Source organism: Melozone crissalis, unplaced genomic scaffold (genome assembly GCF_028551555.1).
Source record: "Melozone crissalis strain CALT ecotype California unplaced genomic scaffold, PUWL_Pcris_2 ptg000036l_1, whole genome shotgun sequence".
In the NCBI taxonomy this organism is placed as follows: Eukaryota; Metazoa; Chordata; class Aves; order Passeriformes; family Passerellidae; genus Melozone; species Melozone crissalis.
In genome coordinates this window covers 4221910-4235927 of record NW_026535814.1, presented here as the reverse complement: position 1 = coordinate 4235927, position 14018 = coordinate 4221910, and the positions used below count along the sequence as shown (strand labels likewise).

The following is a 14018-nucleotide window of genomic DNA, read 5'->3' as shown; positions in this document are numbered from 1 at the left end:
TTTGCTTTCAACAGATTTTTATATGAGGAACCCTAGAGTACTATTAATAGAATTACATTTATCTATCTCGGCACTATAAACTCTGAAAATGCTGGTAAGTAAAAACGATTTAAAGCACCCGCAGGATTGTTTGACTTGTGTGAAAGGGTAGTGAGAAAAAAGGGATTCTGAAATAGGGAACATACAATTTAGGGTGGAGATTTGAACTTCCTTCAAATTCTCTGTAGCAACCAAGATAGCCTCCTTATTGCATATGATTGTCTTAATTATTCACTAATAAGAATTCCTTTTAAATGTCACAATTACAGAAACATTTAGATAACATTGTACTTCCCTAAACATGTTACCGTGTGAATTACTTGTAAATAGAGCCTAACAAGACCAATCCAACAGGAAAATCATATCAGAACAAAGTCTGGGAAGATACCTGATATCAGATATAGTAAAAGCTGACAGTGACTCTTGGATCCAGCTTATTTCCACTGGATTTACTAAGAGTTAAAAAAGACTGTAAAAAGAATAAAGAAAGAGCACAGGCATGAGTCTTATTCCTGTGGACCTTTGCACTTCCTGTTGGAATATAGGCTCCCAAACATTGAAAATTATCCTGTTCATTGTAAAGTTACATTGAAGATATTGGTGAACTAGTCATGAGCCCTTTTCATGTCTGGACATTGGAAGAGTTATTGTCTTAAGCAAGTCCAGAAGAGGACAGAAATACATAGGCAAATTCAGAAGTGTAATCGTAATATGGTATTGCAATTGATTTCTGCAATGCAAACATTTGAGATACCAGTTTTGTCTTTGTACAGCTGCATAAATCCATCTTCATTTGTACACATGCAGCCTCAATCACACCCCTGTAGTTCCCATGGGTGAGGACACCCCATCTCAGTACTGTCACCACCATTCTTCCAAATGCAGCTCTCATGGAAGGGCAGCACATGGATGTGCAGGCCTTCAGGCACTTGCAGTGCACCATGCAGGGTCACACCACACAGCACATGTTCTCAGCAATCATGGGCAACAAGGAAAGTCCAGGAGGGTTTGGGGTTTTTTTTTTCTGCTAATTTGCAAAAGCAGAGATTTCAATGCCTTACAATCAACTCGCTCTATAGGATTTGCATTTCTGAGAATTTTTTACCCCTTTTCTGTGGTTTGATTGTTTTATTCTTTTAATTCATAAAGATTGAGAACAAATTCCTTTGCTGTAAACATCACTGTATTCTAATTATTCTCTTTCTAATCTTTTTTTCCTTTTCATAAATGGATACCAATCATTCCCTGTTGGACCACACAATATCTCTTCCTGAAAAAAAAAAAATGCTGTTGACTGAAATTCCTTTTGATGGACCAAATTTCCTACTTCCTGCTCCTGAATGGTCTCTTCAACCAAATCTGCATGTCTGACCAATTAAACCTTCCTCCATTGTACACGCCGTGCTCTCCAAACCTTCAACCTCCCCTCCTTCTCTTGCTGCTACCCTCTGGAAGCCACGGAAGAGTCCTGGGCCGAGGGAGGATTCTGTATGCTGGTGAAAAAGAACAATCTCTGCCAGAGGAAAGTGCTTCAGCAATTGTGCTGCAGAACATGTAAACAAAAGGGGTGAACTGACACCTCCCAGCATCCTCCTCCTCCTGTTGACTTACAGATTAATTCATATTACTGAAAAAGGAAAAAAAAAAAGAAAGAAAAAGAAAGCAAGCCACCTTTCTCCCTCTCCCCCCTCTTTGTCTGGGGAGATGGCGAACTGTTTGTTGGAACTTAAATGGAAAAACTACAACACGCCTACCTTTCATAACTGGATGTCTAGAGCTGAGCATCCAGGATCACAGAGTCAGTATTGTGTGACCAAAGCATTTGATGCCAAAATTAACATTTAACTCTTGATTTGATTTCCTGTCAACGTTAGGATTATTCCTGTTTTTTGAAGGTTCTTTTTCTTCCCATCTTTCCTGCTTCTTTCCACTTCAAGATGTTTAAATAGTGTTTCAAGAATACAACACAAGTTTACATGGATTAAAACTAAACAATACAAAAAAAATTGCATTAGTCTTTTTTTGTGCTGTATGTATTGACAGGGGGAACTTGAGTTCCTGAGGGGATCAGAAACATCATTAGTGCAGGACTAAGTTCTACCCCTTTTCTAACACTATTTTAAAAAATGGAAAGTGAACATTTCTGCACACCTTTCTTACTTCCTCTGCTGTATGCTTTTTTTTGTATCACATGCGGTATGTATATATGTTTGCCCAAAATGTGGTTTTGGTCATATAGATTTCATTTTTAGACAGGTGGCTTATTAACAGATATGCTAGGATTTTTATTTTATTTTTTTAAATTGTCAAAGCTATTTCAAATAAACATAAGAAACCCATTGTTCCTGTAGTGGACAAATTTAGAATATAATACTTCTCTTGATTTGCATAAGTGAGAGTAATGTATATGCTCAGAAGTCAGAAAACATTGCTAACATGTAAGAAGTATTCATAAATTATTGTTGTCTTGTATTGTTCATTTAAAAAGGGGATATTATCACACAGATATGTGGAACTGTTTCATAGTGCCCATATGTAAATGCCAGTGTGACTATATACAACAGGATGTGTTTACAGGACTGGATTTATAATTGTGCCAAATACACCTCCAGGAAAAAATTGCATATAGGGCAATAAATCAGTGGTTCTCTTGGTGCCATGATGGGCCTGAATCTGCTTTTAACTGCTCACAGTAGAAATTTCAGCAGGAGTAGTCCTGCTAAGGCCAGTGGAGTTACCTCGCTGTAAAATGGTCCTGAGTGATAAGAGAAGTGGCCCCAGCCTCACTCTTTTTCTACCCAGGCACATGGCTGCCAGTACAAATTTCTGTTTAATTTGTCTTCTTCAGCTTCACTCAGCATACTGTTCAAAAGACAGTCGTTTCACATAAAACAGCAAATTGAACTTCAAAGATACTGTTTACTGGGGATAATACTAAAAACATGCAAAGTGTCTTTCTCAGTTAGCTTTCCAGAACACACAAACAGAAAATGGATTTCAGCTGTTTAAGCATGTAAATCCTGGAAAATAAAGGGGATCAAAAATGACTGTGGATGTTTTACAAACTAATTCAAACCTTTAGAGGTAATGTCCTCTTAGCAGAGAGCAGATAAACTAGTTCAGTATGGTTCAGTATGAGAGAGTGCAGTCAAGCTCCTTTGGTGCCCATTACAAATTTCCTGATAAACATTCAAATTTGTGCTAGTTTAACTACTAGTCTGTTACTGCCTCATTTCTCAGTATAGCGTGTTTAAATAGAACATAATGCTTTCAAAGTTTAAGTTAATATTATATATGTTATATATAAATATATATTCACTATTGAGATTTAATTATGTAATGGATTGTAAAGAATCTGTTTGGATACTTACAAATGTCTCTAACACTATTATAGAGAAGAAATTAATAACTTTGTTTTCTTTTAAAAAAATCTGACATTGTTATAACGAAATCCATTTTTACTGAAAAAATACTGTACATGTGTAAAATGTTCAGTTGTTATTTGTAAAATAGGGTAGTCCTGTTGTAATTGATACTGGCCAAAATCAATGTTATTCCATATTTTATTTTTTCTATTAAATTAACCTAAATTCCTGTTCTTTTGGTCTGAAAAAACATGTTGCTCCATATGTTAAACATCTTTGTTGAAGGATGTAGGTAGCTCTGTGGTATAGAGCACATAGATATCTGGGGATTTAGTTACAGACTTCTTTTAGTTTAAGTGATCGAATTTGTGATTTCAGAAATACCTGGTTTAAGTGGAAATCACTTTTTGTGTAGTAGCACTAGAGCCATATGTTTGTGATGGGTCTAATCTGTTGTGTGTTCAGGATTAAAATCAGAATTTGCAACTACCTAATGTCTCAGGCAGTTGAGAAGGAAGGTCTCATCTCTGCAGTCATGCAGAGAGGCCTCTTGCACCGCGCGGTGTCAATGTCTGTTCTCGTGCTCGCCTGCAGTGCAGCTCAGGTCACAGCCAGAGTGTCCCTTCAACAGCACCTCCTGTGCCAGCCCTGCAGGGTGAGCTCCTTCACTGGCACCAGCTGATGCCCCTGTCCATTCACCACTTAGTCCCACAGCCTGAGTGCAGAGCAAAAGGGCAGTTTGTCCATGTGTTCACATGGCATGTTAAGCACATTTGAGCCCATGTAAGGAATTTCCTGGAAAAAAAACCCACCACTTTTTGGCCTTAGGCATCTCATTGTCACTGACCTGTTTTGAGTTGGTTTCAAAACAAGGAGTTAGTCATCATTCCCACAGTTTCCCTGTCAGTCCCCAGAAGCATGCATATGTGGGATGGCGCATTCTTAGCAGTAGTTTAGTGAGACCACACCTGGAAAAAAGGTTGCCTACCTTAATAAAGTGTTGTATGAAGAACTGCTTGTTTCAGCTCCCACCTCATCTTCATCTTCCAAATGGACAGACAAGTAAGGATAAATCTGTGGTTTAGGCTGAAAACTGGAATTTTCTGGTGTCAGCTCAGACTCTTTGGTTATCCTTCTTTGTTTTGCCTTAATAGCTGTTGTCAGAGACATGCAAAATTTGTAAGCAGCCTCTCTCTAGTACTTGCACTAGAGGATCACTGCAACAGCAGGATTGCAATTGAAAGTTAGGTTGTTCCCAGCTGCAGAGTTTTCTTAGGTGATTGCCCCTCCTTATCTGATTCAATGATGAGTAGTTTGGTGTGATCAGTATGTCACACTTGATGGTGTGCAGAAAGGATACAGACCATTTCAAAAAAAACAGAAGATACTAAGTATGAACAAAATAATAATTTTCCCTATGTCAGGGAAGACTGTGTATGGCATCATTTTAAATCTGCTCATCAATTTAATTTTATTTATATCACAAGTTAGAAAGAAATGACAAATTGAAAATGCCACTATAGTTAGAACATAGAACACATCCAGTTCAGGGTTATACTAGTCTAGGAGAACCCTTTATTTAAATGCAAATTGGACACACTTCTAGACCTTTTCTTCACTAAAAGTTCCAAAGGATCAGATGCCAGAAGAGGTCAATGGCAATCTTGTGCTTCTGACCAGCAGCTCCTGGGATGTTTGGCTTAGCCCCTGCCTGCTCACACGCACCCGTATCCATTGGCACTCCCTGCCTCTTCCTGGGGAGGTTTTGCAAATTTCCCCTCTGTGAAGCGCACTGTTTCTAGTAAAGATTTCCCTGTTAGACCTTACAGGCTGCCCCAGTCTCTGCTGTGACTGCAGCTTTCCAATGCCATGTCCAATTCCTTGCCACTGAACCTTTTATGTAATAGGCTGCTGCTTGTGGTACATTGCTGATCCCAAGAGGTTTGACAGAGGTGTAAGCCAACCTATGTGTGGAAGCACTAGAGATACCTACAGCAATTTCACCCCTCACTAAATGCAAGTTACAGCTGTTGATGACCAAGTTAATTCTCTTCATAGCCATCTGTTACTTTTTAATGAATATATTCAATGAACTGAATGGTTGTAAGAAGGCCTATTATAAATTCAAGATTCCTGTAAAGACATGTAAGAGGTTGCTTGTATGAGTGAAAGCTTTTAATTTGCAGTGCAACTTGCTGAACAATAACTTGTCTATGGTTCATTACCATGCCTTATATAAGATATGCCATTGTGCTGTCAATGGTACAGAATGAACCAAGAAAAATTTTGCCATTAGATTTTTGTGCTAGATATTTTAAGCAAGCATTAAAAAAGTTTTACAGCATACAAATAAAAACCCTAGTCAAGTTTTCATCAAAAGGAAACTGATGCACTACAACTTGCATGACCTTTTCCAGAATAGGGAATTCAATAAGTGAAAAAAAAAAGGGGTTGAAAATATATTTTTGCTGAGCATTTTCTTTACTAGGGAAAAAAAACATTTCTGTTTAATGTAATTTTAATTACATGCCTTACTTAAACTAATTTGTGAGATTTCTAGGTTTTATTGAAATATATTATTATCTTATTATTTACTACCACCTGTCATGATGATCTGTTGAGGCTTAAATCCTCCCCATTAGCAAGAATTATAGAGTTGTGTGTGTAGCGTCCCTAAGAACAAACTGCAAATTGAAATTATACTGAATAACTTCCTGAGACAATTTTCACTTCTACAATAGGAGTTGTAGTCAAAGGAAAACATATTATGGGAAGGAAGCTCTGAGTATTTTTTAAAAATAATTGGAGTAAGCAACAAGTGCAGGCTCTTTGTGCTGCACCAAAGGCTGGACTTTCTTGGGGTTTGGCAGCAAATTCATGAGCAGGTCATATATTTGCTGCCAAAGATGTTCAGGGAAGCTTAGAAGAATGACCCTCATACAATCATCTATTGGTTTTTCTGAGTGTTAAGGGGATGGATTTGTTGAAGGTCTTCTGGGAAACCAGCAAAACTTTTCAAAGCAAAAAAACACTCAACAATCAGAAAATGCAGTAGAGAGCAATGAGGTGATTAAGGACCCATTTTCCAATCAATCTGGCAGTGAGAAGCCAGAACAGTGACGAGCATTGAGTACTTGTTTACCCAAGGAGAATTGATGGCTCTATCATGCAAATTTAACACTGATAATGTGATTTAATTATAATTCAGATAATACAGCATAGCTTTGGCATTTACAATTGTCCTTGGCCTGCCCACTGCCCTCCTTCTGATGCCTACAGATACTCTTTGAGATGTGGGTTGGAAGGAAAGTCTAGCTCTGTCCCCATGGATCAGGTTGCTGTCAGTGGTTGTGCTTGTGACTTTGCTAATGGACCATTCTGTGCAATGCCACTGGATAAAAATACAAAAATAACTCAAATATTCATTCCCAAATAAAAAGTAGCCCCTTTTCATACTACAAGAGCAAGGCCATACGAAAATGAAGTTGTGTAAATGTTGGTCTTGCTGTGTCTGCCTTTAGCAGAGCTTCTCTGAACAGTTTCAAGGCTGAAAGGAGGATTCGAAGCTAGTTCTTGCTGCTGAGCAGTGCCACAAACTCTCTTTGCAGGTGTATCTGAAGTAGAAGAGCTGTGTCATCAACATGGAATATGTGATTGTTAAAGGGAATGTAATCTGTAATAATTAAAAAATTATCCAGAGGTGCTTATAGCAGAGACCAGGAACCAGGGAAGATTTCAAGCAAGGGAAGATCACCAGTCTAAGTGTATTGAGGAGGCCGAACAACTACAGAAGAGAATAGTTTACACTATTCTCTTTTAATATCTTTTAATTATATCCTAATTAAAAGATTTAATTTGATCTGCTCCTTACTTCCAAGGACCTACTTGAATCTTTATGGAAGGTTTCTTTCAGGCTTTAATATTAGTCTTCATCTCTGCAAATTAAACAGAAATTGCATTTGATTAATAGTATGCATCTATTGTACTAGTTGTTACATCTTGGGACAGTAGTTGTCCTGCTAAAATCTGCCCAATTATCAACAGATCTCTGCTCATTTCCTCATTAAGTTAGGATGTCCAGTAATAACAGCCTGTGCAGGAGTTTCTTAGCTTAAGATGGATGACACCACTGAAATACTGCACCAAAACATCCAGCTCTTCTCACTTCAGGTTTGTGTCTATTCAAATCAGACTGCAGAAATCCTGCAGTGGTTAGAGAAGGCTCCCTGTACACAAAGTACGTACTCCTTGCTTGATAACAGAGGAGAGAGACACACTGTTGTTACTTTGGTTGCCTCTGATTTGTGTTTTCCTCCAGCACTGAAAGACTCTAATGTACTCCATGTGCAAATAATGTCAGCTTTACTCAAAGCATACTACAGTTGGGTTTTGTATTTCACGTGCAACTACCTAGCTTTCCAAAGCAGTATGATCAGCACTGTGCAATAATTTTCAGTTGGGTTCAGGTGTTTCTGTTCCACTCCCCTTTAGAAGACAGTCAGCTACTGATTGTTATGGGAAGATTGAAAACATAAAACAGGAAAATTTCCAGCTGGGAAGCTCAAGAAATGGACAGGCTGAGCATATTTTTTCCATTGTGAATCTAAACTTTTGAGGGTGCTGTAGTATTTCTCCCTCCTTCAACAAGTGATAAGGGTACAAACCAGAGCTTTATTGATATAGATCCACAGAGATTGTTTCATTTCCCTTCCCCCTTTCTTTTGGGACTGTCAGGTTTCAGGCTATAGGTGAGCAGCAGAATACATTGCCAGGCTCTGGCATAGGTGTTTACACAGGCACGGGGAGAAACCATGAACCTAGCCAGCTTATGCTTCCAGGCATCCACATAATTAGAACAAATGCAGTTTTAAAACAAATTCTTAAAATACCTAAAAATTTTGTAGAAATGGAGATTCAAAGGTCAAAGGTGATTTCTTTTAAAAAAAAAAGTCTTTCTGGGGTCTTTTTTATGCCCACTGAGTACTGCTGAGGGCTCTGGCTCTCCAATGGGTTTCTAACAACAATTGTATTAATACTACATAGAAATGGGGGTGAGAAGTACACATTGTAAAGGGAAGGGAAAATCCCTTTTTGTTAGAAATAAATAAGGCAGCTTTGGCTAATGTGAATGGTTTTATTCCGCAGGGAATAGCATAGAGGGCTGTGTAAGACAGCAGACTGATAAAGGCAATTTCTTCACTCCTGACTGTCATGATTACAGCTAACCTGAGTCTCTCTGTGTGATCTCACCTAATCCTGCAACAAAGGGGCCTTTCATCCTAAAATCATTATATCACACTCAGCACACAGCCATTCAGAGAAGAGATGTTCAATCCTTTTCAAGGTTCTGCTTTACCTCTTGGCACAAGAGGGAGATTGAGTGACTTAGGAATCAATATCCCATTTTCAGCCTTCTCATTTGTCACTGCCTAGAGCACTTCTGAAAAGAAGACTTCCAATGCTGAATCCTTCTCATCACCTCAAATCATAATATCCAAAAGTTTTGTCCCTTCTGCACATCTTAATAGAGGGACAGAAATTTGGACATTGTGTAATTAGCAGGAGACTGAAAACTGAAGCTAGACAAATAATTGGAAACCAGATGCAAATTTTGTACAACTGCCAAATCTGAGGGCAAAGGAAATGTCTTCATTTTGAAAATGTTACATCATGGACATTATGGCAAGATTTCTTTCTGGGAGCTATAATCTCTCAAACACTGAGAGCTTGGGCTAAGCAAAGGAGTAAATTTAAAAAGACTCTTTTGAGTGAATTAAATGTATTTTTATATGCAAGTTAGTTTTAGTTATCTACTTAAGCTTTATGAGTAAATGTTTCTTCAAAAAATTCAAGGAGCAAGCCAGACAAAATAAAATGTATCACAGCCAAACATGAGAAAAAGCAGAGAGCTCTGTAAGAGCAACTTATTTCAGTTCTCACAGTTGATGGATGAAAAGCAATTCTGAGCAGTTTTTATCTGCTTTGTCAAACCTTTATAACCCATAAGATAACATACAAAGAGCCCCAGTATGAAATCGATATCCAGGTTTTCATGAAAGTAAACAAGTAAAATGGAGGAAATAAGGTCATTTTTTCCATTGATTTTAAGGAAAAGCCCTTGCAGCAATGCTATAGACAATAAAGAACATTTTAAAACCAGATAAAGTTTTTGATCAAAGGAAGTGGAGAAGTAACACACGACTTGCAGTGACTAAGTCTCACGGAGGGACTACAAGAGAAAAGGACTTATGGCAGCCAGGGCATGAAACCTCCCTGCGTAAGTGACAAGGACATTCACACCCTGATCTAATTGATCTCCTGAAACATCATGTGCTGCCGCAGGTGTTGGAAAGCAAGAGAGAAAAAGTGACAAGCTAAAGGTCACTTTAGCTTGCCATGCTGCTTATGCAAAAACATAGAACCACTTGGCAACTATGACCAGTGCTCCAAACTGGGACTCAGGAAAGAGAGGCTCTAGTTTGCTATTGCAAAAGAATTTGATTATATTATTGCAACTCAGGTTTCTACCTCCTTAATGGGAGGAATAGTTCTTACCTCACTTTAAAATGCATCATATGAACTGATAGGAACCGAGCATTAAGTATAGGGATTTTGTATGCAGTTAAAGGCACAACCTGAAACCTGATGTAGCCCAAATATGGAGTTAACTATGGACACAAAAATTATACATTAAAATCTTCCTATTATGAGGAATCAAGTCTGTTAACATATCATTATTTCCACAATATCTCAAATTCCTTTTTTTTCCAAACACTGTGATAAATGTTTTTAAACAAGGTAACAAGGTAGCAGAATTAACACAATAATGAATGATAAATAAGAGATGATCCAAAGTAACTGATGATCATTGCCTGATTGAAAGCTACATGAAGACACATTGTTGAGAGTATTTATCAAGTATGTTAGACAGATACATATTTTAATACAGAAAATAATAAAAGGACTGAGGCTTTGGCAGCCTGTATTTATCTAGGTGAATTGCTCACAAGGAATTCTGGCAGATGGTTGAACTGCCCTGTGGAATAGTTTAAAAGTCTTTCTTGAATTCCAGTGTTAACTCTTTGAATATCCACCAAAACCTATTTTGTTAGCGTGTTAGAGCTACAGTTCTAGATGTGATTTGCAATTCAGACGGCCAAATATGTAAGTATTTTCTGGTGCACATTCTTGTAATAGTATTCATTAAAATGCTTCAGTTCAGAGCCACAGAACTGGTCTTCCTGGCACTATTCCAAGCACAGCTGAAATGAATTACACCACTTCCAATGAAAGGAATAACATAGAAAGAACTAAACCCTTTAAAAACTAAAGTACTTCTGCTGTATGTGAATGCATAGCTGAGGTGTATGAATTAGTAGCTTAGGTACAGTGGATAGGCACATAGGATAAGCATTCAGGTAGTGAGCGAAAATAAAGTAAAGCAGAAATAGAAAAGTTTTCTAATACATATCACAAAACATCATCAGAGAAACAATAATGTAATAAAGCCATTCTGACAGATTTCCCACTGATGTAAATCCAATAGAAAAAAAACCCTCAAACATCAAACCTGCAAAGGAAAATCTTTTCAGATACTGCATTTTTTTTCTTGGTTGTGTTATTGTCCAAATATATATGTCTGTGTGTCAATAGATAGATAGATAGATAGATAGATAGATAGATAGACAGATAGATAGGAATAACATATATTATATATATAAAATTTGTCTTAGTTTCAGGCAGGACAAAGTTAATTTTCTATACTATCTGGGAAGGGGGCATGGCCAGACCCTTATATTATTGGATACCACCTCACATCACTTTTGAGGGGCAAGCAAAGGGACTTGCTCTCGCCTTTCACAGGCAAGAGAAACGGCAGAGGGCAAAGCAGTCCAGTATTGTTTTATTTCCCATGTAATAATTTCAACCTTTAGTTATTGACATCATTGCTGTTACTGTTTTATTATCTCATTGCTGCTTCCAGTAAATTGTTCATATCTAAGCCTGTGATTTTCACATTTTTGTGCCTCTAATTTTCAACTCCATCCCTGGAGGGGAAAGGGGGAGGGGAAAGAGCAGGGGAAGGAAGGAAAGCAAGTGGCTTAGGTGTCTGGCTTAGGTAAATCTCAGTGAGGTCAGAGAATTGGGGAGTACTATTCCTAGACCATGACACAATTACATAATAAAACCCCATAAAACATTTGAGAACATGGGATTCCATGTTACATCCTCTGGCTACATATCAAAAGGGCTCGAGAGGTTTACATTAACCAAATCTGTCGATGGCCTGAAGGTCACATCATTTTTTTCTAGAAGGTGAGAATTATAAATATTTGGTATTATGATAGATATGTGTTAATACAACAATGTTATCTGGGCAACACCTAGAAAAATTTAGAATCCTACTGAATTATTTGTCTGACAGCTTTTCTAATGTTTTTAAGTTTAGTCCACTATAAAGTAATTACTCATAAAAGATGCAGTGTTGCAGTTCAGAAATGCTGCACCAGTTCCATGGAGCTAGTCAGTTTACACAATTCAAGTTTTGGCCTTTATGGGCATGCAGGGATTACATAAATGCATGGAAATAGAAGCATGGATATATATAGAGATACAGAGATAGATGTATACAAATTGCTCTTTGGATAAGGAGACCAATAAAAATGTCTGAACATGTTTGCATTCAAAGACTCTTGTTTCCCTGATCTCATCAGGAGACTCTTCGCTTTCTCCCAGACTGAACTTCTTCCCAGCTAGCACTGATCCCAGACCAGCCTCTGAGAAGCATTGTCTTCATGGTTTATGTGGTTATATCTCTGGCTTTTGGTTTGTCTTTTACTTTTTTCCTCTCTTTAGAAGACACACAAACCATTACAAAACAATTACATCTCTGCCTACATTTTGGGTACCCCAGGTTTCACCAAGGGCAGTCAGTTTGCCTTTATAACTTTGCTGTTCCCATCCCTTTAGGTATGTAAGTACTATCCTAGCTCATATCTCATACCAGAGGTTTCAACTATTATAATTTTTTTTATTGCTGTTTAATATGTAAAAACACAACTGTTCAAAACACAAGAGACAAAAAACATAATTTGCAGTATTTCAGAAAATATTTCCTCCCTACATTGTTTTGAGTTGGTATAAGTGTTTGCTTGTATGGTGCCTTTGCTCTTCAAATGTAAGGAACTGACTGCAAGTGAGAGCCAAACCCGAGTCATTCCATATTTGTGTTTTGATTCCTAAAGTTCACTGTATTTGCCAGATCTGGATTTTCCAGCAGCAATGCAAGTGGAAAGAGTTGCTTGACATTGAAGTATCCATAGAAACTGCAGGTTTTATGTATTATATAAGACTTTTTGTCCAGCCTCTTCCATTACTCAAGAATGAAGGAACAGCCAATTCCTTAAATATATACACTCAGTTATAATAAATTTTCCCAAAACAAACTGACATAAAAGATCCAATGTTGAGCTTTATAAAACTGCATGATTAATCAATTTACTGTCCCCACATGACGCTACACAGAGATAAAGTATTCATACTGCTTACCAAATCTCTGCCCCAAGAGTTAGTAGGCATGCAGTTTACCAGTTTGTACCAGTGTTTTAATTAATATTCAGTAAGTAAAGAGCCAAACTTTGCACTTCAGCAGCATGGTAGTACTCGTGTACCCATGATCTGGAAATGTTTACATCTTTATCTCAATTGTGAGGTAGAAATTCGTATAATGTAAAATCTTTTTCAAGTCAAAATTGTGCACTTTTGCACCAAGTTTCAATCCAGCCAAAATTAAAGCCTAGGTCCTTTAGGAAGGGAGTCTGCCATCAGCAGCCCAGGGCTGAGACAAACTATGCTACAGCTGGAGCTTTGGGAAGCACCAACAGGTGATGGAAGCTTGCTGAAGTCCATCTCCTCACGTAACATACCCACACCCATGACAGCAAACTCTCTAACCTTGAAAGTGAGCTCAAAAGACATGACATAATGAATACCCCGCAGCAGCACTAATTTTGATGTAACTAGTGAATATTAAGAGTCTCATTACTTCAACTGATGCAAAATAAATTAACAAAAACAACAATACCCACTCTTTCTCAAATTCATGTGGAAAAGAATAAGCAAACAAGCAAACAAACAAACAGGTGTGATTACCCTGGTTCCCAAGGGAGCCAGTACTTGTTTTCCTGATGCCACAGGGAAATGTGCTCATTTCAGTAATTTAGAATAGATCAAATTCCTCTTCATCACTATGTTTTCCAGCCTGGAAAGATTGGTTCTTTTTCCTCTTCCTTTTGTTTTTTGTTTTTTAGTTTTTTTAATTGTGAGAAGGTTGATCTGAAATAAACCATTTTTCCTACCAGGTGAATATCTTGATGATTCCCAAGAATGCCAGTTGTGTGACACATCCTGTCAGAAATGCATTGGACCTGAGCCAGACAACTGCATCAGCTGCCCACTCACAAGGTAATTGTCTCACATCACCAGTGCAGTACAAAGATCTCACATTATCATCTGGAGAAGGGGCTGTGTTCTTTTTAGCAGAGAATAAGGAAGCAAGAAGTGTCTAGGGCAAAAAAATCCACAGGACTTGAGAAAACAATTTTTATGTGAACA

The 14018-nt window shown here is 37.8% G+C and overlaps 1 protein-coding gene across 2 annotated transcripts in view; it reads left to right on the top strand.

Annotated features, from left to right (window-relative positions):
* The window catches only part of PCSK5 (proprotein convertase subtilisin/kexin type 5), a 228426-nt gene that overhangs the window by 168771 nt on the left and 45637 nt on the right, over window positions 1–14018 (top strand). Inside the window, exon 21 of one of the 2 annotated variants that reach the window (XM_054283563.1) lies at window positions 13766–13868. In XM_054283563.1, coding sequence (XP_054139538.1) covers window positions 13766–13868 — 103 coding nt within the window. Of the gene's footprint in view, window positions 1–1494; window positions 3663–13765; window positions 13869–14018 lie in introns of those variants that run through there. The other variant, XM_054283562.1, reaches the window with a different exon arrangement.